This window comes from Malus domestica, chromosome 08 (genome assembly GCF_042453785.1).
Source record: "Malus domestica chromosome 08, GDT2T_hap1".
Lineage (NCBI taxonomy): Eukaryota > Viridiplantae > Streptophyta > Magnoliopsida > Rosales > Rosaceae > Malus > Malus domestica.
Window position 1 is genome coordinate 6,690,404 of NC_091668.1, and position 26,077 is coordinate 6,716,480.

General features: G+C 38.5%; 4 protein-coding genes across 4 annotated transcripts; 1 reads left to right on the plus strand and 3 right to left on the minus strand.

Annotated features, from left to right (window-relative positions):
* Positions 1–631: 631 nt before the first annotated feature.
* Positions 632–1,838, minus strand: LOC139198001 (cyclin-D5-1-like). Its single transcript, XM_070826225.1, has 3 exons — positions 1,506–1,838; positions 919–1,393; positions 632–783 (listed from the first exon to the last, which is right to left on the minus strand). The coding sequence occupies exons 1-3, from the start codon at positions 1,683–1,685 to the stop codon at positions 632–634; spliced, it is 807 nt and encodes a 268-aa protein (XP_070682326.1). The 5' UTR covers positions 1,686–1,838.
* A 1,181-nt stretch (positions 1,839–3,019) lies between these two features.
* LOC103441043 (cyclin-D5-1-like) lies at positions 3,020–4,683 on the minus strand. Its single transcript, XM_008379740.4, has 5 exons — positions 4,310–4,683; positions 4,110–4,196; positions 3,702–3,984; positions 3,486–3,619; positions 3,020–3,404 (listed from the first exon to the last, which is right to left on the minus strand). The coding sequence occupies exons 1-5, from the start codon at positions 4,448–4,450 to the stop codon at positions 3,321–3,323; spliced, it is 729 nt and encodes a 242-aa protein (XP_008377962.2). The 5' UTR covers positions 4,451–4,683; the 3' UTR covers positions 3,020–3,320.
* A 4,106-nt stretch (positions 4,684–8,789) lies between these two features.
* LOC103441044 (uncharacterized) lies at positions 8,790–12,366 on the plus strand. The gene is made up of 13 exons (XM_008379741.4): positions 8,790–9,278; positions 9,597–9,768; positions 9,895–9,975; positions 10,089–10,171; positions 10,261–10,376; positions 10,492–10,602; positions 10,702–10,811; positions 10,987–11,296; positions 11,373–11,450; positions 11,547–11,597; positions 11,729–11,818; positions 11,941–12,018; positions 12,121–12,366. Exons 1-13 carry the CDS (start codon positions 9,269–9,271, stop codon positions 12,166–12,168), a joined length of 1,338 nt encoding a protein of 445 aa, XP_008377963.3. The 5' UTR covers positions 8,790–9,268; the 3' UTR covers positions 12,169–12,366.
* A 555-nt stretch (positions 12,367–12,921) lies between these two features.
* On the minus strand, positions 12,922–25,161 carry LOC103441046 (uncharacterized). Its single transcript, XM_070826226.1, has 18 exons — positions 24,712–25,161; positions 23,553–24,292; positions 22,606–22,873; positions 21,339–22,493; positions 20,578–21,235; positions 20,394–20,475; positions 20,250–20,297; positions 19,597–19,794; positions 18,836–18,857; positions 17,206–17,715; positions 16,924–17,083; positions 16,768–16,829; positions 16,255–16,349; positions 16,048–16,161; positions 15,696–15,761; positions 15,188–15,285; positions 14,530–14,948; positions 12,922–14,413 (listed from the first exon to the last, which is right to left on the minus strand). Exons 1-18 carry the CDS (start codon positions 25,010–25,012, stop codon positions 13,092–13,094), a joined length of 6,318 nt encoding a protein of 2,105 aa, XP_070682327.1. The 5' UTR covers positions 25,013–25,161; the 3' UTR covers positions 12,922–13,091.
* Between the last annotated feature and the right edge of the window lie 916 nt (positions 25,162–26,077).

Genomic DNA, 26,077 nt, shown 5'->3' on the forward strand with positions numbered 1-26,077 from the left:
ATGCTGCATAAGAGACTGCTTGTACTATAGTTGGCCATGGCAATTTCCGCGCATATACCGGAAATTTTGCCGTAAAATTTACCATGGCATGCGACTCCCATCTCTTTCGTCGAGAAAGCAAATTAAATGATATGACATGCAATCTTCTCGTATCTTCGCTTTCACCCAAACATCAGTCGAAGTTATGAATGGAGGTGTCACGTGACGAGAGAGATATTAGCGTAAGAATTTACTCCAATTACTCTTTAAGCCAGTTACAGTTTTACCTAATTTGGTCACATGTGATATTTACTATTACCGAAGTAATTCCACTCTGCTATCGAAATTTCTTTAGCAGAACAGAATCACACTTCTCTGATGTAATGCAACTCAAAGAATTCTCTACAACATCCATCCACGGGGCTCGAATCAAACGGAATCAGCGATCAGTCGGTTTTTACAGACTTCTCTGCTGGAACTGAAGATCTAACTGCAACATTTATCGGGATCGATCGGTCCTTCAGACTCTTTAGCTCCTTCTCCTGCATCCGATTGTAACATAAAAACACAGCTTCCTGCAACACAAAGGCCAATGAGTCCAAGATTAATCAAAATCCAGTCTTTAATCTAATTGATTAATCAACTAATGAGATCAATTAAGAAAACTCACAATTTCCAGAAAATTCAAGTCCGGAACCGATTTTATCATGACTTCCACTGCTTCCTTTGTTAACTTCTGATCCGCTGCCATTAAGGTGGCGGCTGCTGCTACGGCGGACGGTCGATGATGCATTAAGTTAATCTCTGTAAAACATTCAGATTAGAGTTAATTAATAAATTATAATTAACCATCTAAATCAACCAACAACAAATGAAAAATATATTAATTAAGTGATTGATCAAACATAAAACATTGTTCGTGGAAGTTAACAGAAATACCTGTCATTCCAGAAAGGAGGTGTCCTTCAATCCGAGATTGCACATCTGATGCAGGTCCCTGGCATAACTTGGAGATCAAGTAACCGAGAAACGCAAAGGGTGTGATCAAACTCAACCTCCAATCTAAGTGATCGAGAAACGCTAACTCCGTCGTCCTGACGAAATGACATGGAAAGGAGTAATCTCCGGCGGCGTATTGTGACAGTGGTGGAAGTTTCACGTCCAACTCCTCCATCTTTGCCGCCAACGACAGGCACACCACCGAAAGCAACCTCTTTGCAGATTTTGGCTCTTCTTTCTGCAGAAAATAACAAGAAAAAACCATAAAAATATAATCTTTAAAACCAGAACTGTTAATCAAATCAAAGTGTAAAGAACAAAATCCTACAGGGTCGGAACTCAGCGAATAGAATCGATCGAAATATGTAATGGCCAGATATGCTGTCAAGGGCTGAAACCCAAGTTCTGCACTTCTCTGAATTTCAAGAAACACCCGATTAAATTTCCAATTAAAACTTCACAAATGTTGGTTCAAATGATCGAAATTTCGAAAACAAGAAATGGGGTTTTGGAGTTCGGAGACTAACCTTGAGAACCCATGTGATGGATTCAGATCGAGCTTCCAAGACCCAGCTGGGAATGATCACATTTTCATCTTTCTTGAAGCCGAATTCGATCTCTCTGTTGATTAAGTTCATCAGTTGCTCTTGTTCCAGTGCACTATCGGAGCAGTAGTTCATGCTGATCAATGCGTTTTCATCAGCCATCTCTCCGTCCAAAAATGTCAGACGTTCGTGGCAACAAACGTCTGGCGAGAAGGGATCGTAGTTATCACCTCCGTTGTTTCTTTCTTGGCAAGAAAGGTGCAGAAAATGTAGTAGAAAAAAGGAATCAAATAGTATGAACTCAGTGAGCCAACCCAGTACTGAACCCAAAGATTTGGAGAGAGAAAATGGTTGACCAGCAAAGACTGAATACGACTGCAGGTTTAGCAGAGATGTGGATGCAGAGATGTGACACAGTTTTGACGGTTGCAGGTTTAGCAGAGTAGTCTGTTCACTCATCTGTTCCTCCTTTGTGAGTACCACAAGCTTGAACGCTAGGTTGGGCATACGTTCGTGTGTGATTGATCCTAGCATCTCTCATACTTATATGCTGCATCGTTTTTCCGAGAGCATATTTTGCTTCTACATCTCAAATTAACCGTCAAATTCTCGGGCTTCAAGTTTTCAACATTCACTGAAAATGCCCATATAATAAGAGCAACTCCACTCGTTCTAGGAGAGCAAGGGCAAGGCAAGGTGATGGCACGCCAATGAAATTGCTGTTATAATAGTAATTGGCTTGGTGCAGATACACCGGTTCGAGAAGAGAAAGGGCAAGAGGAAGGGCAATTACTATTCACAAATATTTCTTTTTAATGTTTTATGCCTTGTAAGTGTGTAACTAGCAACTTTGTTCTTAGAAAATAAAACTTCATATTTACCCCGATCATTTAATTTTAAATACAAAGCAAAACATAGTATTACAACAAGCATAATTAAAAATAAAAGGCAAATGAAGAAGATGGTTGAACTTTGTAAGGTTGTGGAGTGTTTTTAATTTTAAGTGTATTGTTAAAAAGCATTTGTGCTTTTTTAGAATTTTTTGGTGGTTTTTTAGCTCTTTTTATCTTCAAATTAATTCAGGCAGTTGATTTACTAAATTTTGTTTAAATCAGATGCACCAGATTGTGCCACGTTGGACAACCTTAATTTTTTTTTTTTTTAACGTTGGAAATCCAACAGTCTGCAAGGACAAGGCAACGATCTCCAAGGGACTAGATTTTGCATATGGGTGGGCCCACTACTGCAATGGCACAAGCCAAGGCAATTCTTGCAAGGGCAGCTGAAAGGGTATAAGCCCTTGGCCAATTGCCCTCCGTTTTTTGAACCGGTGGACAACTTTTTTTGGGGCTAAGGACAATTCAACCCAATTGCCCTATCAATTAGACCATGAGTGGAAATGCTCTAATGGTGTTTCCGAATTTCGGTCTACATGGCATTTACACAACTCTTTTTCTCTTTACAAACTTGAAATGTGTGTATTAATTTCTACTAGGTGTGTCTGAATTTCCCTTCAATGATGATTGCCTTGTACAAAATACTCACAGACATTGCATAATATGAAAACAAATAATATTCTGGTACAAATTCTAGGGCAAAAAGCTTTGCTCTTTTATTACTTTCTGTAAATTTTCTTCAGGAAGCTGTTTCTCATCACCTCCAAATCATGACATTGTGAACAAGTAAGAACTATGCACTCTCTTTAAACCAGTTACAATTTTACTGATGTAATCTAATCTAACTGAAAAATTCTCTACAAGTTCCATCCGCTGGGCTCGAATCAAACAGCATCAGCGATCAATCGATTTTTACGGACACGGGTTCTTTAGGTTTCTCCGTCCTTAGCTCCTGCAGTATATTGTAGCATGAAAACACAGCTTCCTGTGACGCAAAAGGCCAATAAGTCCAATACTTCATATGAAACATCAATTAAGTAATGAGAAAACAGCTAAATGAACTCACAATTTCCGAAAGTTTCAGTTCTGGTATGGAGTTTATCTTTAGTTCCAATGCTTCTTTTGTTAATTTCTGATCCAATGCCATCAAGGTGGCGGCGGCTGCTACAGCTGACGGTCGTTGATGCATCAAATTAATCTCTACATTAACATTAAAACATGATTAACTAACCATCTAAATCAACTCACAATTAATTAAGTGATCAAATAGGTACAGAAGTACCTGTGATCACAGAAAGGAGGAGGTCTTCAATCTTTAATTTTACATCAGATGGAGATTCTTGGCACAACTTGGAGATGAAGTAATCGACAAACGAGAAGGGTGTGATGATATTCATGTTCCATTCCAGTGCTCCCAACACCATAAGCTCCATTTTCTGAATCAGTTTTCCTTCGAAAAAGTGAGGATTTTCGACTTCATATTGCGACAGTGATGGAATGTTCTGCTCCTTCATCTTTGCAGCCAGAGATAGACACGCCACAGAAAGCAATCTAACCATAGCAACCTGCAAAAACATGAACTGATTCTCGTTACACAATCGCCATAAACACCGAATGGAATACAGTTTTACATTACACATTGGCATTATCGTTTAGACATAGCCCGAAAAGGCGAACAACAAAATCTTACAGGGATTTGTCTCAGGGAAATGAACCGATCAAAGTATGTCATGCACAAATATGCTGTTCTAGGATGAAATCCAAGACCCGTTCTTCTCTGAAATCCCAAGAAACACCAATAACAGAACACAATCAATTTCGATTCAAAACAACTTTTTGTTATCGAAACTTGGAAAACAAGAAACTGGGTTTTTGAGATTAGAGACTGACCTGGAGAACCCATGTGATGGATTCCAATCGAGCGTCCAAAACCCAGGTGGGAATCACCAAATCTTCGTCTTTCCCGAACCCAAATTCGATCTCTCTGTGGATTAAGTTCTGCAACTGCTGTTCTTCCAATGCAAACGCCATCGTAATAGTTGTTGAGTTTGAGGAATGCCTTGTCTTCTACAAAATCTCCGTTGAAGAGAAAGCTGTGGCTTTCTCGGCAAGAAAGGTCCGGCGATACAGGATCACTATTTTGGTTTCTTTTTCTTTCTATCTGTTTATTGCATTCCGCGCAGAAAATCTAGTAGGAACAGAGTCGGATAATACAATCCCAGGACTGAATAATCCGAGATTTGGAGAGAGAAAGAATGGTTGACCAGCAAGACTGATAAGGACCGGAGAGGTTGAAATGGAGACGAAATAGGGTTACAGTTTAGCAAGAATGTGACACCGGTTTAACGGTTACGGTTTCAACAGAATCGGGAAACGGGGTGTGTGAAACAGTTTAGCAAGTACCGGTTTAGGAAAGTAATTTTCACACACATTTTTTAGCCTCTTATACAGCCTATTTAGGGCTGGTTTAGTATTACTGTACTTTGAAAAAAAACTGTTATGAGAATAAGCGGCTATGCTGTGAAAATAAGCGGCTGTAAAATAAATCAGCAGAATGTTTGGTAAACTTTTTTGTAAAAGTGCTTTTGGAAAAAAAAAAAAAAACAGTCTGATAGTGGGTCTTTTCATTAAAGGAGCATTGTAGCTCCGTGTGCTTTGAAAAAAAGCAAGTTTTCCAAAGCTGCAAATAGCAGCTTCAACTTTTTCCTTTGATTTCAGCTTATTCTCACAGCAGCTTCCAAAATAAACCCTTTTTTTTAAGCACCTCACTCCCAAACCACCCCTTAATCATGACCATTGATTATGTTTTATTTATTTAATTTGATGGCCAAAAATAAAAAGGGGTGTGTGAGACGGATTTTTTCAAGTACCAGGTTGTCAAACGGTACTCCACATGTCATAATACAAGTGGAGGAAATAAATTTTTTTTTTTGTGTGTCCCTCCACTTATTTTATGTCACGTGGAGTATTTGATTGAATACAGAACACTTGAAAAAAAATTATCATGTGAGGCTAAAAAGTAAAAAATGTGTGTGAGAATCACTTCCTTTAAAAATTGTATTTGCACTTTTATAGAATCAACAACCTGTCATTGCACATTTGAATGAACAGGTCATTGATTTTACAAGATGAACACGTCGTTCAAGTAGGTTTAAGAAAAATGAAAACTAACGTAAAGTCTTAAAAAAATTTAGTTTTAATGAAAAATAACAAATAAATATGTAATGAATAATACTAGAGAAAGGTAAAAATGTGGTTTTTCGTTAAAATTGAACAGTACCGGGAGTATTTCGTTAAAACTCCCTTAAGAAAACGCTTATGATCAAAAGCAATATCTATGTGACGGTATTTAAAATGAAAAATGACACATTTGAATGAACATATCGTTGATTTTACAAGATAAACTATAGCTACACTAAGAATGTTACTGTGATAGTATTTAAGTTATTAATTGCAAATTCTTATGCATTTGAATTTTTATAAATTGGAGTGAGTATTAATTTTTGATAAAATGTCATTCCCGTCACGCCTTAGTGTCATATACCTATTTTGTAGAAGTCTTCGTATCTGACACTCATAATATTATAGTCATTATATTAGTCATTGAGGATCTTCTAATACGTTTTGAACTTTTGAGTTATCTTATATCTTAAAATTTAGCGATTATAAATTGCAGAATATGGAATTCTCCGGAGCACAACTTATTTTCGTAGTCAGGGAGGAGGGTACATGAATACGGGTTGTGTTTCCCTATGTTTTGACTGTCCCAGATCCCATTCCAATTCAAACTTGTCACTTCTGAAACAAAAACCCTGAAGCCACCGGGCAGTGTGCTCACATGGCCAGCCAACTTCAAGCTTCCCATATATTGTCCACCACCACTCCCATTTTTCTGCCAACACACCCTTGACTCTCAAAGGAGGAGTGCTAGGAAAAGGAATCCTCTCCGGATTTCTTTCTCCTAATTGAATTAGGGAATTCATACTGTTGAAATTTGATCCAACGGCTACAAACAGGGGTCCATTTTAAAAGTTATAATAACTTCAGTCGTTTGATCAAATTTCAACAAAACGAATCCCCTGATTTAATGGATTATAAGAAAAAGATCTGAAGAGGATCTCTTTCTGAAGGCTAGGGTACCCTTACAATTAAAGGTAAGCTGTTGGAAGGGTCTTGGACTTGTCATGATCAAGTCCCCTCTAACACATCTGGGCCTTTTAAGTTTATTGTTCAATGACCCTTCTCTTTCTTTTAAATGAACAATGATAAAAAAAACAAGTAGAATGTGACAAGAAAATGAACAATAATCCCTTTTAAGAAAGACGTCCACGCGGCAAGCAACTTGTACGGAAGCAGTGTGTTCATGAAAATGTGTGTGAGCGACAGGGAAGCTCAAATGTGATCCTTTGTAGCACGTAATTGTTACATTTTATTGTGATGTAATCGTTTCATTGAATTTTTTTTTATTCTCATCTTTAAAAGACTTCGATTATTAATCGTGACTACGAAGCAAGCTTGGATTGAATCACACATCTAAAACGCACCCTGGTATTGTTAGAAGAACCATAAGAAATTAAAAAGGAATTGATTTTTATACTTTCATTTCTTCTTTATTTAAAGATGACTCCATGCTCCGATTGTGGGATATTGTTGTTTGAGAAGAGAGGACCCCTTCAAGGTTGTTGACAGGCAAGTCCTCAGGACCCCTTCAAGGTTGTTGATAGGCAAGTCCTCAGGAGTTTTCGGTATTTCGAATAATTCCACCGAGACTAAGGGCTTTATATGTAATTGTCTTTTAATTTTGACAAGCCAAAGAGCTTAAAAATAAGAAAAGAGGAATAGTGCAGTGGAAAAAAAAAATCCAAAGTGCAAAGGCCCACTTGTTTTCTATTTTTGTTCTTCTCTTCTTTTTGTAAGATGCAATTTTTGTTCTCAATAGAGTATTGATTTTGAATTATTATTTTTTAGTTGTCCCTTGTACTATCTTATGAGTTGCGATTGGTGAACTAAACAAGATTGAATATTGTATTTTGAAATAGTTAGGCTAGGAAGGGAAGTGATAGATTGAGATATTTTTTCCAATGTTTGGTGTACACAATGTCATTTTATGGTCGTCCATTGTAAGAATTGTCATTTTTTGTTTGTTCCTTGTACTATCTTATGGGTTACGTTTGGTGGGCAGGACAAGAATGAACATTATACTTTGGATTGGTTAGGTTAGAATGTAAAGAAATAGGTTGGGATGAAATTTGTAAAACCGTATGTGAAATTAGTTGCATAACCCATTTTATTTCGGATTTATAGCCTATCCAGTCCAAATTTCATTTACACCATCAAACAAGACTTGAATGTATAGCCATTTCAATTGGCTATTACCCATTCCATTCAGCTAGGGGTGGGCACGGTTTGGTTCGGTGCGGTTTTGAGTGAAACCGAAACCGAATTTTTTTACGGTTCGGTTCGGTGCGGTTTTGAAGCCAAAACCGAAATGAAACCAATCCGTTTGGTTCGGTTCGGTGCGGTTTCAAACGGTTTCGGTTTGGTTTTTAAGAAAAAATGTACAATTTGCAATTTAACATATTAATAAGCATTTCCCAATAGCAATAGGAAAAAGACATTTATTATGTAAACAATTAGCATGTTGCATGTAGTTGTGATGTTAAAACATGTTTGTGCAACAAAAGGGTGTCCCTTACAATGTTTATCATAAAACAAGTTGAATAAATTTGAATTCATTAAACATGAGCGAAACTTTGATATTAGAATATGTGATATCATGCTTCAAATGAGAGGACTTTATTAGATCATTGTTCGACTCTTGATAACAAGATTAGTCCACCCTTGTACATATATGTGTGTGTGATGGTATAAAATAACAAAGGTCCTTCAAGTTAATGAACAAAAGAAAGTGATGAATGATGATATTCTAGTGTTGTTGAGTCCTATACTAAGTGTATGGATTCTAACAAACAACCAATTAAAACATGAAATATAATATGGACATTTAATTAAATGTTTATTAATATTTGTGGTGCGGTTCGGTTTCGGTGCGGTTTTCAAAAGCCAAAACCGAAACCAAACCGTTTTCTATGTTGCAGTTTGGTTTCAAAACCGCAAAACCAAACCGTTCGATTTGGTTCGTGTTTCGGTTTCGGTTTTCGGTTATAAGTGTCCACCCCTACATTCAGCACGCCAAGCAGACGTATAGCTTTTTTTTTTGTTCAATAAAGTATCTATTTTTCATCCAAAAAAAAAAAAAAAAACACCATCTTTCTTCAGTCACGTGTCTCACGTGCTGCACTTTTCTACCCGCCTCCTGGCTGTCTTCCACTCTCCCAAACTCGCGCGTCAGGCCGACATCGCTGACTCCGTACTACGTAATATTTTTCTGAGCAACTCCAGCCCCATACTCTCTTATCACAAGGCACACCAAACACAACGGCTCACAGCCCGCCACGTCATAAACCATACGACTCCGCGCACCAGCGTGCCACATGTTGGCACCGAATATTCGATGCCACAAAATGTTCCAGATTTCAATTTCCCCCAAATTTTGATTTCTCAAAAGAAAGAGGAAGCCCCTTCTCGCATTTTTGCCCCAAATCAGGAAACCCTAATTCTTTTAATGGCTGAATTGGTCTCTGGATTTTCTGAATCGCAGTTTTTTCTCGTCTCCGGCCAATTCGATTTCGTCGATCTCGTCAGATTTTCTTCTCTTTGGCAGCGCTCTCCTCCTCCACCTTCTTCTTCTCAGATTTTCAGTCGCCCTTGTAACTTGTTCTGACAGAGAAAGCGTGCTAGGGATTCAGAAAGTACAGTAGGGACCCCCCCCCCATACGACTCACAGTTATGGGGAAACGTGAGCCTTTCATCCCTTTAGAGTTTTCAATTTGATAATTTTGTTCATTAGGGTGTTCTTAATTCTGCTAATTCTGATGTTTCAATTCGTTAGTTTTAATTGTAATTTGCTTGTTTTATTGCTTGAGATCCCAAATTTGCATGCAATTTATTACTTTTTTGTTGGTTTCAATTATTGCAACAAGTTTTGTTTTTGCTGATTTTAATGTTTGTTTGAGCTCATACTACATGTGGGTTTTTAATTGTCTCCTAAAAAAGGAGGATATAAGAATTATGGAATTTTCGGTGTTGAGGTTATTGTGGATTTTGGCATTTGCAGGTAGTTCTCAGCGTAAGAATGCTGCGATGATGGATAGTGATGATGATAATAGTAGCGTGAGTTCGACGTCGACTATGCGCTCCGATCATATTTCGGTGTCTGTCAATGAAGATATGCAAGTGGATAAGGATAGTTTACTTGACCAAGCTGTAGATGCGTTGTATGAGAAGAGGTATACTCTCCTTTTGATAATCATATTGTGTAATGATAGTAATAATACTCAGAAAAAAAGTGCAAAGAAGCTTGTTTTATTGTTGCCCATTTTGCTTACTAAATGTTATACATTGTGTATGTGAAGGGGTTCCACAAGAGAAAAAGCTTTGTCAGCAATTATTGACGCATTTAATAGCAACATGCAACATCTGTTTGTGGAAAAGAAGTAAGCAACTGCATTTGATTATGTTCACTTATGCTCTTAGGACCCAGAATGCCTTAGTTCTTACCGTATTGTATTTTGCATTGATTCTCATAAACTTATTTGGTGTTCATCAGGTTTGCCACTTTATTGCATCAGTGTCTGAATTGCATTAAAAAGGGTTCGTCCAAAGAGATATGTTTGGCGTCTCATGTGATCGGTTAGGTCTTAACTCCTTTTTTGGCCCATTTGTTTACTTCTCCCCCAAGTATCAAAATCAGTTTTTAATCTTTTTGTGTGTGCTTGTAGGACTATTGGCTTTGACTGTTGGATGTGGAGACAATGCTCATGAAATACTGGAAGAATCACTACCTGTGATTTCACAGGCTTTCAAATCTGGATCTGAAGTCTCAAAAACATCAGCGGTAGCTATGATATCATACTTCTCTAGGCTTTAGCTTCATATGATTTCTGGTTGTTGGACATATCATAATATTGAACCTGTTTTCCTTTAACACAGAATTTGGTTTCTAATTGCAGTTACTGGAGTGTTTAGCTATTATCACTTTTGTTGGTGGTAGTGATCCAGATCAAACAGAAAAGTCAATGCAAATTATGTGGCAAGTAGTTCATCCAAAACAAAGTTCAAATGTAAGTAAGCGCATGCCGTATTTATCTATTTTTATTTTGTGTGCCAGCTGAAGGTTCTGTTTCACTATTTGTCTGTTGTCCATTCTATAACTTTTTCAGGTAATGGCAGTCAAACTCTCAGCTGCTGCAATAACCACCATGGTGTCTGCGTGGTCCTTTCTTTTGACAACTGTAGATGGGTGGAATCTTAATTTTAAAGATTGGCAAGAGTGAGTAAAATATTGATCGCTGATGCATTTTATTGCTTTGCTTTTCTTTCATTTGATAAGGATTTGTCTGCTTGGTAATGTGTGATTCAAACCACATTAAGACATTGGCTGCAATCAATTTGATGCAACAACCTTGTGGAATAACTCCCCGATCATTTTCTGGCCAATAATGCAGGTCCATAACATACTTATCTAGCCTGCTAGATAAGGATGACCGGTCTATGCGTATAGCCGCTGGTGAAGCTTTGGCATTAATTTTTGAGATTGGAAGTTTAGAAAAGTTCTCTGCTGGTGCGAATACTTCAAGTAATGCCTCAACTGAAGAAGGAAATAAACCCCGGGAATATGTACATATACAAGGACTGAAATCAAAGATTATTAATCAAGCCAGAAACCTCTCAGCTGAGGCAGGTGGAAAAAGTTCTGCTAAAAAAGATCTTAGCAATCAGCGGAACACGTTCCGGGATATCTTGGATTATCTTGAGGTATATTACACCCTTGTGATTAAAATGGATACTTAATTATGTCGATCCTGTATACTGATCTTATTCATCAATGTAGGATGGTTATTCTCCTGAAATTTCAATAAAGATTGGTGGTGAATCATTACACACATCAACGTGGTCACAGATGATACAGGTCCTCTTATCCTCCTCCTCCTGTTTTCGTTTCAATTTTTTGTTTGGTTAGATAGTTTCAAGTCGTTAAACTGTTACTGTTTTGAAACCATCGCAGTTGAACTTTTTGAAGCGTTTTCTTGGAGGAGGTTTTATCAAGCACATGCAGGTTGCTTTCCTTACCCTGAAATATGATTTCTTCGTCATTTTATTGGATAAATTTGTATCTATTTTTAATCTTGGCACTATAATTCATCTTTAATTAGTACAAGGCTAAATTAATACAATTTTCTGAAACAGGAAAATGAACTCCTCCAGGATGTTCTTGGCTTCAATCCAAAGAAAAAGAATCCATCTGATTCCGAACATCGTCTATCTGGTGGTGAAAAGGTTTGTTCTTACAACTACTCCAATTTGTTTCATTAGTTTGATATTCCATAGGTCTGCAGCAGGTGTTCTTTTGTTGGTAGGTAATTCTCCAGTCATTCATTAATATTGTTTCTTCGTTACAGAGGATGTTTAGGTCACCGAACTCGGTTCAAAGCAAAGCAAGGACCCAGCTGCTTAACAAGCAGCGAATGTTATCTGAGGTATGCTTGCGAACGCTTTGCTTCAACGTGTTCAGGGTAAACATGCTGGCTCTTCAATTATACTTTGCTTCTTACCTTTTTACTCTCTTTGTGCGTTCGCAGGGTAAAAATATCGGCCGCTTTGCAGCGAACATGGGGGACGATGCGTAAACATCGATGCGCTTATCTTTTCGGCTTTGCACTACTTTTGGTCCCCAGCCTCCATTTTTTTGTTTGCAACAAACAATCTTGTTTCATCTCTAGTCATGAAGTTGGTGGTGGGTTCAAACCAATAGTACAAATGGTTGGATAAGGCTATATCTGTCATTTGCTACTCTAGAAAATTTCAATGAAGAATTTTATCTTGTATATTGAATTTGCTAGTACAAATGGATTATAATTTTGACCAATGCTCATGCTAAAATCTTTTGAAAACTCGTCATAAGAATTTTTGGTCTTTTTTGTGTTTTTTTTTTTTTAACAAACGGTATTTACATGCGCAATAATATGGTTAACTCGTCAAAAGATTTATTTTCGTGGAACTTTTGTCACATCTGACGACCTTAAAATACAAGTAGGGTAAGTGTTTAACCTAACGTAACTTCGTTCTGACTAAATTTTGCATCCCGCTACAAAATTTATGAACATTTCTTGGGTCCGCAGCCTGAAAACAGTCTGTGAAAGCTCGACGCACTGTTTTAGATCAATTTATACTTTCCGTTTGAATTTTTGGACGCGAAGTACGTGAAGTGTGTCGGTTGGGGTGGTGGCCCTTAAACACAAGGTCAAAGGTTCGAACCGGTTTATCTGCTTATTAAGTTCGATTCTAATGGATGACGAACTTTGATACTAAATATTAAGTTCGACTCCAGAAAATTTTCATACTAATCACAAATCTAATCTAGTGTCGGTGTCTTCACTTGATTAATGCATATGAAACCATAGTGATTGATTGATAGATGTAACTGTGGTTTAATCAAACGACAGGTTAGCAAGCAACAAAATTTACAGTGACCCAAAACTCTCGATAGATCTCACGCTTGAAACCGTTCCCTAAACAAAAAACGGGGGAGATGTGGTGTTACTCTGTATATCTAGAAGCCACCTAAACCAGAAAAGTGCTTATTCATGGCCCGGTCCTTCCTGAAATTATTTCTCCCACCTCCTCCTCTGCCTCCTCTCCTTCCCCCACTTCCCCTTTGATTTCCGGCATTCTCTCCGTCTTCACCTTCGGCATTATCGTTGTGTTTATTATCTTGCTCCTCATTGGACTCCCTTTGTCTTCCTCCCCTCCGTCCTTTGCCCCTAGCATTCCCAACAGACTCACCTTCGGCATTATCGTTGTGTTTAGTTACTTGCTCCTCATTGGACTCCCTTTGTCTTCCTCCCCTCCGTCCTCTGCCCCTAGCATTCCCAACAAACCCTCTCCCTCTCCCATCCATCTGACCTCTCTCTTCGGCTTGAGAATTGTCAAATTGTTTGTCTTGCTCCTCCGAGTATTCTGTCAGCTTCTTAACCGCACCTAGAGGAAGATTGCCACCACGGCCAAGGCCATGAATAACTTCTCGTTGTGCTTCAGTAATTAATGATGCTTCCCCAGCATTTGCAACTGCAACCGAACCTGCAACTTTGTAACTATAGTTCTTACCATCCTTGACATAATATTGGGGCTTCTTTCTGGAGCCCCATTTGGAACTAGCTGCATCCTGAGATGAACTTCCAGTTTGTGTTTCCCACGGCCTACCCGTATTTGAGCTGCTTTTTTCACTAAATATCTCACTTTCCCCCACTCCTGAATCCGCAACACTCAGACCCAGATCATCAAAAGAGTCATCATACTCATCGTCATACTCAAACTGTGAAATAAGAGCAGCAGTGTTTGCAATGTATTTCTCATTTCTGTCATCCAGGGTATCCGTATCAGGCACGTCTGCTTTAGACTTCCTAACAAACCTTCCTTGTGATGAGGAAGATGAAACCGAAGGGGCACCATTTTGTTTATCCCTCACAACTGCTGTACTAGTGGCGGGTGGTGCTGTAAGCTCACCTACTTTTCCTTTCCCTTTATCATTCCTACCAACAGTTGCAGTCTTGGGTGCTGGCATCGTCTCTAATGACATATCCAAGGACTGCAGATCTTCATGAAGAGTTCCCTCAAGAATCCTCTGAATAACCTCCTCAGGATTCTGGTTATAGGCTTCAAGACAAGCAGCTAAGAAACCTTTTCCATAATCAGGGAACAGGTCCTTTATTTGACTGATTCGCGACTCCACAATTGCAACATCTTCATCTATCTGCACCTTCTTGTTTGTCAAAGCAGCTTTCGTACTGGGCTGCTCCTTAACTATGAGTTTCTGAGTAGACATAAGTATTCCATATACATACCCCAGCTGCTCATCATCCATGATTATCCATCCTGCATGAACAAAGCCGACTAAGTATGAATTTGCTTCTTCAAGCATAATTATATTAAACGAGCCAATGCAAAACTTGTACAAGTACAATATACTGTAATAGCATGTAATAGCTCACCACTATTTTGTAAATTCTCCATTTTGCTCATAATGTTGAAGTTCTTTTCAATATTTTGAAGAAATGTTTGCCTATTCTGGTTCTCCTGAGCACATACGGAAATTCCATTAATCTCTCTTAAAGTTTGAACCAGTATATCTGATCTAATGAAAAGATCCTCCACTTTGGCTGGAAACATCTCTGCAGCAGCTGGAATGGGGAGGTTATCTTTGAAGGCCTCATCACTTAGATAGCACAAATCCAATAGTTTCCAACCGAATCTGACAATTCTCTTGGATAACATCTTCAAACTTAAAGCAATATTAGACACCATTTTATCTTCTCCATCTGCTGAAATTATTCGAAATCCACGCTGCAAAGATGGAAGTAATGAATCATGCAACCTTGCTAGAGTGCTTAGTAATGCCTCGTTCCCATGACTGCATAGAAAGAGAGAGCAAAGATATACTGTTTCATCATTATTGAAACTTTCGACAGCATTATTGCTAAAAAAATATGATTTACCAAACGAACAGGTTCCACTACAAAAACTCCTAGACAACGACCAAAACATGCTGATGAAGTTTCCATCAGATACTCAGCTTAGAAGAGCCAAACTATATTCTAAGATAAACCTTCTGATTGTTGACTCAAACAGCCAAGCCCAAAGGAAAGATACCTGGTTTCAACAGGGCACAACAAGAAGACAGCAGATGGTTCATATGCAGTTAAGAAAGCATCCATGGATACAATTGCATCGTTGATGAAGTCCATAACCTACCAAGAAAGGAGAAAATTCTTAAATAGAGTATCATAAGCATGCCAACATCCTCATGTCTTGTAAAAGTTGAAGCAGAAAACAGCAATGGTCCACTTGAAACATCATAGATCCAACCCGTATAGAAAACGAAAGGGGTCACTTGAATTCCTTATGAAAAGAATTTCCTTAGCTGTATTTGTAGCAAAAAATTGGTTAATAAAACTTCCATATATAATATCCCCCATTGTTCTAAAAATTTAATTTAATTTTGTAAAGCATGTAGCAGAACAAATCCAAATTAAAACCCACTATTACTCTAAATCTCTTTAAGGAATTAATTCAAATTGCAGCTAAGTACTGAAAAGGAGTAGAGGAAGGCATCAGTTGTACTAATAAGTTCAGTCAATAAGAATAGAAAGCAACCCACTTCCAATAAATCAGCAAGAAGTCGGCTGGATCCATGTTCTCCAGTGTTTCCAGAGGAAAAAAGGGTCTGCACATGATAACAGGAGTGCTTATAAATCCTTCCAGTAAAAACTAATTAAAATAGCATTGAAGATACATAACTAGTAAAGACTTAACCATTATTCGTTAGGCAGAAAAGTTTGATCAACATTATTTATGCAACATATGAGTTTCACTGTTATTTTACTAAGCTTCCTCGAGTATTTATCAAGACTATGACTATAGAAACCCACTTTTGCATCCTTATTAAACAGGGTGAACGGAATAAATGGTGGAATCAGTCACTTTTGATTTTAAAAGATTTGAGGGCATACCTCCAAGGCTGAGCTGCTACGTTGGTACATTGTTTGGACAATGCTAAGGAAATGTGATGCTACTGCAGTCAAATTGTCACGGATCCTAGTATGAGCTTTTACTGCATTGCCAACCTGAAAACCATAATAACAAAGAATGACTGAGTGAGTGAGTGACAGAGAGTGCAATTGGAGAGGGCACTAGGCCGCTATTTATGAAATTCCTACCAGCACTCTGGTCAAATCTTCATTTTCATGACCATATATAGCACATATATCTAACAACTTAGGCAAGTCAAGCAACTTCATCTCCTGCAAAAGAACTACATGTGGAATTAGTGAACAACTGTTATTTCGATACAATATTAAGCAAAAAAAAAAAAGAATCCTAAATGTATTTTCTCCAAATAGATGTATTCAACTCGAATACAAATATAGGACATATATATAGACTTTCACGAGACCTAAAAGCACCTAGCAAACTCTAATATGGAAGCAAAAGTCATCTCATCTATGGATATGGTATGGAATTTGTAATGAAACATCAGTTACCACACTGCACAAATTTTGGAGAAAAAGAAGAAAGCATATGATTTCTTGAAGGAAAATGACATAAAGTAATGCATAATAATATCCAAAATCTTTAAGGGTTACACTAATCATGTTCTAACAAAACAGATTATCTTGCCCACCAAACTTTATGAAAAACAATTACAGAGAAAACATATCTACGGAAAACACCTTCATGGTCTTGTGGACTGAGACTATCAGCAAGACGAGCGCCAGGATCCCTATTAGAAGATCTGCATTACGATGACAGAGAAAGTGAATACGAAAAGCGATAATAACAACGCAATAACAGAACATGATGCTATACAGCTGCAACCTCAGACTTACATTCGATATAATACCATGAACACACGGCGGCTCAATTCAAACTCCCCAACAATGACCCCCGCCACCAATTCCTTGGCGCCGCGATGAGGGAAATCATACCACCTACTCCTAAACTGTAGAAAGCTATCCAGAAATTCATGCAACGATGTATCACTAGCCACTGACAACAATGGGGCAGCAGCAACACAAAAACAGTGAAAATATTAACAACAAATTGAATATTCAGTCCTAAGTTTCCGGCTTTTGCAGGTCAGGAAGTAAATGTCACAGCAGTTATTTTACCTTGTCGCCAAAACTCCTTAGGGTTTAACTTCAGCAGGCGAGAGAGCTCTCTGTTAAGAAGATCCACCACTCTCTGTGACTCCAGGGCGTCCAATCCGCCTTCGTCGGCGCCGAGCCCAGCCGCCACCGCCTCATCCTGGGGCAAGTAACTTACGAAATTGCCACCCTGAGCTCTGCTCGGCACCCACTCACCTTTGTCCCCCATCCGAACCCTGCTCCCCGACGGCGGCACCGAAGCAGCGGTGGAAGTTTCGGCATTGGATTGCTGCTTGGATAGCGATTGCCGGAGAGAGGTGGAGAGCGTGGGATTGGGATTGGGATTGGGATTGGGATTGGGATTGAGATTGGGCTCTCGAGGGATTGGATTGTTATTGTCTGGATTCTTGGGGACGAAGACCTTTTGGGGTTTTGGGACACCCTTGCTTCCGGCGGTTCGGGGGTGAGAGTTTCTGTTCGACATGTTCTCCCTCGCACTCAGTCCGATCGGATTTCGATTGAGGGCAAGTGAGACTCAGAGGGAGAAGAAAAGACGGTGCGTCGAATGGAAACCAAAGAACTGGGAGGTCGGTGGCGCTTAGTTGCGCCAAATCCTGGTATTTGTGGGCCGGGCGCGGCGGCTTTTCTTTTATTTCTTGGCCAACACTCACAAGTCACTAGGCATTGGCAACCAAGCCTCTATTGACTATCGACTCTTGACATTTTATTTTATTTTATTTTCTAATTTCATATATCATTCAATCCTACGAGTATTTTTACAACTATTTAAGGGTTCATTCGGAAATGTTTTTGAAATGACTAAAAGTGCTTTTAGCGAAAATATTTTTGGGTTATAAAAGCATTGAAAGTGTTTCCTATAATAAGCACCAGTTATGTGTTTCTTGCATGAAGCACTTTAAATGTTTTTTAAGAATTCACTTGCATTTTTACTAAAAATTGGTTTTAAAAACATTTTTAGAACACTTCTAACAGAGGGACACCTAGTCAATTACATCAAGTAAGATTAAGGGTTGATCAACTAAGTATTCAACTTTCTTAGAGTCGTGCATAGGGAAGGAACTGATTTTAGATTATACATAGGGAAAGCCATGTGCAATGGGTGTCTATCGGTGGAGAGAGTTAGAAGAATGGCAGAGAGCGCCAATTGGTTGAAGGTTATGTTCATTTGCCCTGAGCAAACTGTCGGTGATAAGCCGGAGGAAGGTGAGGATGACGTCAAGTCATCATGCCCCTTATGCCCTAGGCGACACACATAAATTTATTTTCTTCCCTATGAGTTCTAGTCTCAATAAGAATGCTAGTTCTTACTGTTCATATGTTATGATATGAATATACCACATCAATTCATTATGTGTTTCTTGCATGTAACACTTTAAGTGTTTTTAAATGATTCACTTGCATTTTTACTAAAGGTTGAGTCTAAAAACATTTTCACCAAAAAGCGCTTTCAATCAATTTAAAAGCACTTCAAAACGAGTTCTAAATCTTATAATTTTAATTTCAATCATTCATAAGAAACGTTTTCACTACCATTGGCTAAAAAAAAAAAAAAAGAAGTGTCTCGTGGTTATACATTTCTAAGTTCTTTTTTTCAAGAAGTTTCCGTTAAGAATTTTAATGAGCTTATAATAACAGAGGTGATTTTCGCACCCCTTCTGAAAAAGCAGAAATAAAGAGTAAGCAGTGGGAAAAGGAAGGTGATAAAAATTATTTTCCGAGAGTAAAAATATTTTCAGCCAAAAAGGAAACAAGCCGGGCACATTGTGTCGAGGCTTATGTAATTTTGAGACTTTCAGAGGGGTGAGTCTTTAATAGTTGGGATTATTAGTAATCGGACTTTATATCCATTAGATTGGCAAGCAAACAAAAATAGTACTTTCTCAATTCTATCATGACTATTCATTTCCGTACCAAAAAGTAGTCCAGACTATTAAAGAAAAATTACTTTCCGAGATGAAAAAACAATGGCAGCATAGCTTCAGAGAAATAATCTTTACACAGCGGTCAGTGATATCTAAAATTTTTAGCACTAACATTAGAGAAAAGGTTAACATCTTCAGGGAACTAAATTCCACAGAAGCTCCACATGCCAGGGCATTTCTATTCTACAAGAGAGAAAATTCTGTCGATCGGCCTCTGCTAAGCCGAAACAACCCTTATACTATAAAGTTTGCTGCGATATGTACCATGTACAAGAAGATAAAAAGAAATATGTCACCGACGATAATAACATTCAAAACTTTCATCATTGCCTTCGTAGAAGAGAAGCAGGAAAGCAAAAACTCAACTAGTTTAGAAAGCATAAAGCATAGTTTCTTCCAATAAGCTATATAGGGCATAAGGAGCACATGTATGCAGAGACTTCCACCCATATCATAAATTAGAAGATCATACCCACTCGAAGTTTGTTTCTTTAGGTAATATTAGAGCAATGAGACAATCAGGAGGACTCGGTGCAATAGAGAGCATAGCACAAATGTCATCAGAGTGTGGAAGTATGAACAGAAGCCTCGCCCATAAGGATTTCACAGCCGGGATCTTGATCACTCCTGAGCAATCCCTCTGCTTCAAGTATGAAACGAAATCCTGAAACTGGAGAACAGAAATGAAAGACTTAATATATGCGGGAATTCATTGGCAGTTGAAACAGGATTGCGAATCTTGGCTACGCTTATGTGTTGGGGGTAGATAAACATGTACAAATATGAATCTCAAAGATCTTCATTTACAAATCTTGGAATTGCATGAATCTCAGTTAGATTGTACTTTGGGATGTTTACGAACTTTGGTTTAGAGTAGACTGGTCTAAACACCTTCAACTTTTCCTTCTGTGTCTACAAATCTTAGAATATTTACGTGTAAGACGTTTGCAAGACATAACTAATGTCATCTCTAACAAACATGTTCTGGAAGTGTTTTCATGGTTAACAGTTCATCTTTTTCCTAGTCCAGATAAACAATACTATCACTTTATCAAGGGATAGCATAGCTGCCATCCCAAGAGAGGCTACAGAACTACAGGACCAATGCAAAAGAGGATAACTTACGCCTTTGTGGTCGCCTGCAGAAGCTGGGATCAATCTGCATACCTCCCTCTGCATCAAAAGTAAAAGAAAAGACAATAAATATAAATAAATTTTGGAAATGAATGACAGATATTGAGTTCAGGATAGTAATATTAATGGACTTACTTTATGTGGTGGGGTGCTAGTAAATGTTGACTTCACATGCCGAAAATCTGTACGCTTGGTCATGTCTAACTTAGCAGGCCATCTGAACCAATTAGCCATAAATTATGAATAGATATTTAGTTTATACTCAAAAAAACCTTAATGAGATTTCAGAAAGGAAACTGGGGAAAAGAAAAGAACTTACTCTATAGGTTCAGAAATGGCATTCAAATATTTGCATATATCTGAATCCACCCTATGCGCATAAACAGTACAGTAATGAACACCACTTTTGCATAACATTCCCTGCCACTGATACTGAGAGCGTTGTCCAGAACTTTCCACACCAGATGATTCTGGAACAGGTGGAGGAGGTGAATGGGGAGGAGGAGGAACAAAAGGTGGCTGTGACTGAGGCAGAGGTGGTGGAGATGGGGGCACTGGAGGTGGCATTTCAGGCAGAGGAGGTGGTTGAGATGATAACGGTGGTGGAACTATTGGTACTGAAAACATTTGGTCAAATTGCTGTGCTGGAGTTCCCTGTATCTGTGCAAGTGGAGTCACAGAAGCAGGAATGAAGGGAGCTACAATAGCATTCCCATGAAAATTGTTGGGCATTACACCTGGTGAGATTGGGTTCAAAGGAGGATTATGATTTACACCCCGTGGATCCCAAGAACAGCTTGGAGGGGGGTAAACAGGCCGTATAAATGGAGATGAGTGAATTTGGAGTGGAGGTGGGACACAGGGTCCCTGTGTTGGCACAGGAACACAAGGAATGCTCCCTGGTGCGGAATGCAGCTCCATTCCAGGTTTTGCATACATCCACTTTTGTTCAGCAGCACGAGAAACGGCATGACTACCTATAGTAAAACCATTCAATATACAATTCATTTAGTATCAAAGGACAGAAAAGGAATGAGAAGGAGGCTAGTTTCAAATAAATTTCTACCAAAAGTATTTCACCTTGAGAAGGATCCACAGGTGAGTTATTGTCATAACCATCAAGCTTTGGGGTGCCAGATTCAAGCATCTCCGTAGAGCCAGTAGCTCTCTTTGACTGAAATAAATATCCACTCTGTACAGTATTCCCCTGATTCTCAGACGTTACTCTAGGGGATGCAAGCTCCATGGGGTGGCTCTCATGATTTACTGAAAATGGTGCAGCAACATAACTACTGGACATGTTTCCAGGGGTGCTGCTTCTTATGTCAATATGAGTAGGGGTAGGTGCAGATCTTGCACCATCAGTTTGGGATATTACGACATTAGCTGGCCCTGCACCATATGGTGGCCTGTGGTTACTCCTTTCCTTGCGATGTTGTCTGAGATGTGCCATTACCGCAGCAGCTTCTTCAGGAGTATCAAATTCCATCAGTAACGCACCTTCATTGCTAAGATCAGTGACCGTGTAAGGACCCTTGTAAATCACTTTTCTTGATTCATGCAGAGTCTCATCCTTGGCCCATTGACTTAATACATTTCCAACATATACATGGCAACTAGAACCAACTGCAATGCCATTCATGGTACCTCTAGTTCCCAGTCCTATATCCATAAACTTCACGTGCCAAGGAAAATGTCCACGAATATATTCCCGAGCCTTTATGGCATCCACAATGTTTCTGTACTCTACCAAGGCAAACCCCTTGAGGGGGAAGAAAATAAATTGTTCTACTGCACCAAACCTCTCTAACTGAAACCTTACATGAGCTTCAGACGCATCAGATCCTGAAAAGCCCAGCCAGAGCTGCTTAGAGGCGGAGAAAATATCCATGGCTCCAATATCCCCATCCGAATACCAAACAATTTGAGTTGTTGTGGAAGTATATGGTGACACCAAATGAGGTCTAGGAGATTCAAAAGAACTATTTACACCACCACTTGAAGATCTCATGAGAGGTGAGCCAAAATCCATTGCATCTTGATTCTTGTCAAGATGACCATGTTTTCTCCCATCAAATGAATTACTCCTGAAATTTAGTGGAGATCTTGTGACAGGTGAAAGAACCTGGTGGTTCATTAGGTCCCTTGGCACAGAAGACCTGCCATGTGACATATCTCCATGCTCCCTAATCTCAGAGTTTGTGGACCTTGTTCCCCAACTCTCCTGATTGGAACCTGCAAGAGTAGTTTCATGAGGGATTATAGAGCTGTACGGTTTCAGATGTTGACCTGAAACTCTGTCAGAATAAAAAAACATGATAGGATCCATTATTAGTTCTTAACTTACTATCTTTTCCATACAGTTCACTACAGGCCTCATGTTGGTTAGAGAACCTAGGAACCAGATATGCTCGTTCAATAAATCTGGATGGATCAGAATCATCCTCATCACTATCCACTTGATCATCTCCCACATCCATTCGCCCTAAAAATGAATTAAATACATCTTCCAAAGAAGATTTAATATCATTAAAAACTTTGGAAGACGACGATTTACATAACTTTTTATACTTTGAGAACATCCAACTTTGCAATGACGGATCTTTGCTAAGAACCTGCATACGTAAAAAGAAAAAGAAAATAAAACCAAAAAAGGCCCCAGGGCAAGAGACAGTCAGCAATATCAGAAAAGGAATAACTATAATTAAACAAATCACTACACAAAAGGAAAACACAAATTTTCATCTTCAAACCAAATACTTGAGAAAATTCAACTTATTTCTACCTATCAGTCAGAAGTACAAGGATAACCATTTTAGGAATGTAAAAGATCCTCATTTAGTAGTGTCTGCCCCAAATTACTGCATCTCCTCTACATATGTGTTGGTTTAACATTTCATTGGCAATAGTACCTAAATTTCTAGAACTTAGTCAACCCAACAATCATTTTCCTAAAGAAATTTGTTGCATTCAACTGAAGCTGAGTTGCATTTCCAAAACAGATGGTACAGAAGGATGCATGTGATGCATCATGCATATCAATACGCTTACTATCATACCCTACTATTACATATTATCTGTTTTTGTTATACAAACAATATATGGCATAAATTTTTTCCAAATTCTGTTAAAAAAACAATGGTCAGCAACTGATATTTTCTCCACTATCTTGAAAATATTAGGATTTGCAAGTACACTATCAGAAATCAATAGCTTATACAGCCAAAAATTGGTACAACAATCAGAATTGACTATGACATAACATATAAAGCATGGGAAGCTCAAAAGAATTACCAGTCCTAACAAGCAGCTCTCTAAAACTGTTGATGCATCCCCACAGACATGATTGCCATCTGATGCTACCTGCTCAGAGCTAACCTTGCAGCCTCTGGAGCTAGATTCAGTATAACCTGTACTTGATTTAGATTCATCACCAGTTTTAGCGAAAGGATATCCACCATAATTATCAAGCCTGCTTGTCATTTGCCTTAGAAAATACTGCCCTTTCAGAACTCCATCCGATGCACTGGATTTAATGAGTTCAAACCAGGCTGCGAGTAATTTTTGTGGATAACTAAAGAGAATCCATATTAAACTGAGAGCACATAACTTGGATAATTTAATAGGTGAAGATTCATTTTCATCTAAAACCTTTTGCTTTAGCTCAGAAAATTTTTGAGAGGAATCTTGTATTCTCACAGTTTCTTTCCCAACAATAAGAAAGACATCCTTTCCCTCACAGGAGGATATGAAGAAGGTGAGCACATTCTGGAAAACTGCAGAGCAAATCCCCCGAATGACGGATGATGTTGGCGCCACTGAAGATGCAGTGCAGCAAATATCAGCTAGACCAAGAACACAGGATTTAGCAGTCTGAAATGCAACACCATCAGCATCCTCTCCTCTCTTTATTACTGCCATGCTCCAGTTATACATATTTATAACAACTTTCCCTGCAGCTTCAAGGGCAGTTGGACATTTTGAAGCATACCGAGGAATGAGATCAGCAACAATGCGTTGTACACTCGTACAACCTGTGAAGTTTATACTGAGGATTACTACATTGAAGAGAAAAAATTATAATCTACACCCTAAAGTATGAATGTTACTAATGAGGGTCCGAACGAACAACCTCGTTCATTGCAAAGCATTCTCTTTTCCATTCACTAATTCAATTTTATGGGCAAACTACAATTCAACTAGCAGCATAAAGTTGTTGAACACATAATCAGCACCTACTTCATCTGCGCAACATTCCGATGCTACCTACTCGATCTCATGTAATGCAAATTTACATACAACCCGAAAACGAAACCCTAATCATGAATTTTTCTTTGATTCTTCACTTAAATTTACACAATGCCAACAATCATCACACGCTACTTGATCTTCACATGAGAAAAAATAAATAAATCGAAACGAACAGGGGCAAAAGAGTAAAAGCAACACGAACCTCTGGAAGCAGTGATGAGAGAGAGATAAGCTTGCTCGAGCTCCGGCGTGAGAGCAGAGTCATTCTTCGAAAGGCAAAACTTGATCCGCTTGTAGCAATCGTATACACTTCGAATCTCGTCTCTGTATCTCCGTTTCTTCATAATCTCCTCCTGAGACAGAGATTGCGGAGCGCCCACGCTCCGCGGCGGGGCTAGGGTTTGCAGTGGTGGCGGTGGTTGTAATAATGGCGGCGATGGAGGCAGTTCTGGTTGGGATTCGTGCAGCTTCCGCTTCTTCGGAGGTTGCTCTCCCGAGTCCATGGCCGGAGAGAGAGAGAGGGAGGACGGTGGCTTGCTGAGATTCTGGTGAAAAAGCGATGGTGGCCGGCGGTCAAGTGCAGGAGTCGATGTGGGCGCAAGATTAGGAACTAGTTCTAATCAGCGGGAAGGGTCCCACCATTTGTGAAACCGTTGGGATGTACGCGCGGAGGACTTGTGGGTCGCACGATAACTATTACCGTTTATTTGTACGAGGAGGTCCTTTAATTTAGAGTTATTTGTGGATTTTCTCCGAATTGTAAGTAGATGTCAAGTTTTTCTGACTTCTAATTAAAAATTCTAAATAATTAAGGCTAAAAAATTCAATTTAAATTCATTTTATATATCTTAATTACCTCTCTCAAAAGAAAAGAAATAAAACCCGGTATCTCAGAAACATAATTAACATAAATTTAATTATTTAGTTTCTATTGTGGTTATAATTATAGGGAAACAAAAAGTAATGAGCGTTTGTTTTTTATTTTTGAATGATTACCTAATCTAATTAGACGTTAAGAATATATCATTGTTTAACATGGGAAAAACTTTTTCCCATGAGTGGATTTTAAATTTCTTATGAGTGCTAATGGCCAATTTTCCTTCTTAACTTTAATTTTAGCCTATTATCCTCCTAAACTTTTTATAATTGGCCAATTTTTCCAGAACTTTTATATTTGGGCAATTTTCTCCCTGAACTTTTATTTTATCTGATTACCCTCTTAAACTCTTATAATTGGCAATTTAGATTTTGAAAATTTTCATCCATTTTGGTCGCGTGCACAGCACATGACAATAGTTTGAGGACATACGCAAAGGTAATTTTATTCCTTAATGTGACAACATATTGTTTTTTTTTCCTTCTTCTCTTCCGCTAGTTCACTCGATACACTTTTTGTTTGAATTTTATCTCTAAAGTGGATAAATACTTCCCTATAATCTTGTTTTTCAACAACATGTTGGGGTTGTGATGTCATGTCATTAATTAGCCATCATTGTGACTTGATTCACATGATGTCTTGGTTCACCTATTTCAATTCAAGACTCAAATTCACATAAGAAATTAATTAC

Coding starts and splice junctions, on each gene's coding strand:
- LOC103441046 (XM_070826226.1), bottom strand. CDS start 25,012: ATGGACTCGGGAGAGCAACCTCCGAAGAAGCGGAAGCTGCACGAATCC. Junction 19,795..20,249: donor CTGCAGGCGACCACAAAGGC/GTAAGTTATCCT, acceptor TCTGTTCTCCAG/TTTCAGGATTTCGTTTCATA. Junction 14,414..14,529: donor GGAGAATTTACAAAATAGTG/GTGAGCTATTAC, acceptor TTGTTCATGCAG/GATGGATAATCATGGATGAT.
- LOC103441043 (XM_008379740.4), bottom strand. CDS start 4,450: ATGGCGTTTGCATTGGAAGAACAGCAGTTGCAGAACTTAATCCACAGA. Junction 4,197..4,309: donor CCATCACATGGGTTCTCCAG/GTCAGTCTCTAA, acceptor TTGGGATTTCAG/AGAAGAACGGGTCTTGGATT. Junction 3,985..4,109: donor TTTCCCTGAGACAAATCCCT/GTAAGATTTTGT, acceptor ATGTTTTTGCAG/GTTGCTATGGTTAGATTGCT.
- LOC139198001 (XM_070826225.1), bottom strand. CDS start 1,685: ATGGCTGATGAAAACGCATTGATCAGCATGAACTACTGCTCCGATAGT. Junction 1,394..1,505: donor CCATCACATGGGTTCTCAAG/GTTAGTCTCCGA, acceptor CTTGAAATTCAG/AGAAGTGCAGAACTTGGGTT. Junction 784..918: donor CCTCCTTTCTGGAATGACAG/GTATTTCTGTTA, acceptor AATGTTTTACAG/AGATTAACTTAATGCATCAT.
- LOC103441044 (XM_008379741.4), top strand. Junction 10,377..10,491: donor AAGTCTCAAAAACATCAGCG/GTAGCTATGATA, acceptor TTCTAATTGCAG/TTACTGGAGTGTTTAGCTAT. Junction 10,603..10,701: donor ATCCAAAACAAAGTTCAAAT/GTAAGTAAGCGC, acceptor TAACTTTTTCAG/GTAATGGCAGTCAAACTCTC.